The sequence below is a fragment of the Eimeria mitis genome, genomic scaffold (genome assembly GCF_000499745.2).
Source record: "Eimeria mitis Houghton genomic scaffold, Emh_scaff7803, whole genome shotgun sequence".
Taxonomy (NCBI): domain Eukaryota; phylum Apicomplexa; class Conoidasida; order Eucoccidiorida; family Eimeriidae; genus Eimeria; species Eimeria mitis.
Window position 1 is genome coordinate 1,410 of NW_013575730.1, and position 551 is coordinate 1,960.

At 56.3% G+C, this 551-nt stretch overlaps 1 protein-coding gene across 1 annotated transcript in view; it reads left to right on the forward strand.

Moving 5' to 3' along the window:
• Nucleotides 1-488, forward strand: part of EMH_0092710 (uncharacterized protein) — a gene marked incomplete at both ends in the record, with an annotated part of 1,373 nt that extends 885 nt beyond the window's left edge. Inside the window, one exon of the mRNA XM_013501889.1 lies at nt 259-488. Within this exon, the coding sequence (XP_013357343.1) occupies nt 259-488 (230 nt within the window). The remainder of the gene's footprint in view (nt 1-258) is intronic.
• Between the last annotated feature and the right edge of the window lie 63 nt (nt 489-551).

Genomic DNA, 551 nt, shown 5'->3' on the forward strand with positions numbered 1-551 from the left:
GACTGTCCACTCCGCTTAGGCGTGACACGACGGAATGGGGAAATGTGTTCCAGATGTGGGGGATGGGATCACTACGCTAGAGACTGTCCTACGCCGGCTCGGCCTAGAGAGGAGCCCGTAAGGCAGCCCAGACAGCCGCAAGTGTGTCCTCAAGGTGACAAATCGAGGCATTTAAACGATCGAGCCTAGTCGTTCAGGGGGACGAGCGTACTAGGCGAACCATAAGGGGCAAAGGTACAATGTGCGCCGTAGCGACAGGGCCTAACCCCATCCCAGTCTCCCCAGATTGGAGCAAGAAGTTGCCCGGTAGAGAGGAGAAGGAGAATGCCGAGGGTCCGGACTTGGGAGAGAACCAGCAACCCTTGGCAATACAGTCTCACGCCGGGACAACGTTGCTAATTGAGGAAGGACATGCGAGTAAAAGGGACCACCGCAGCGAGCTACACAGCGGTGCGGGGATGCGTGAGACGATAGGACACGCGGTGTAGTGAATACTCCCTACAATCACGGCAGCAATGCCGTGCTCGTTGTTAAGTGAGTGAGATTTGTAT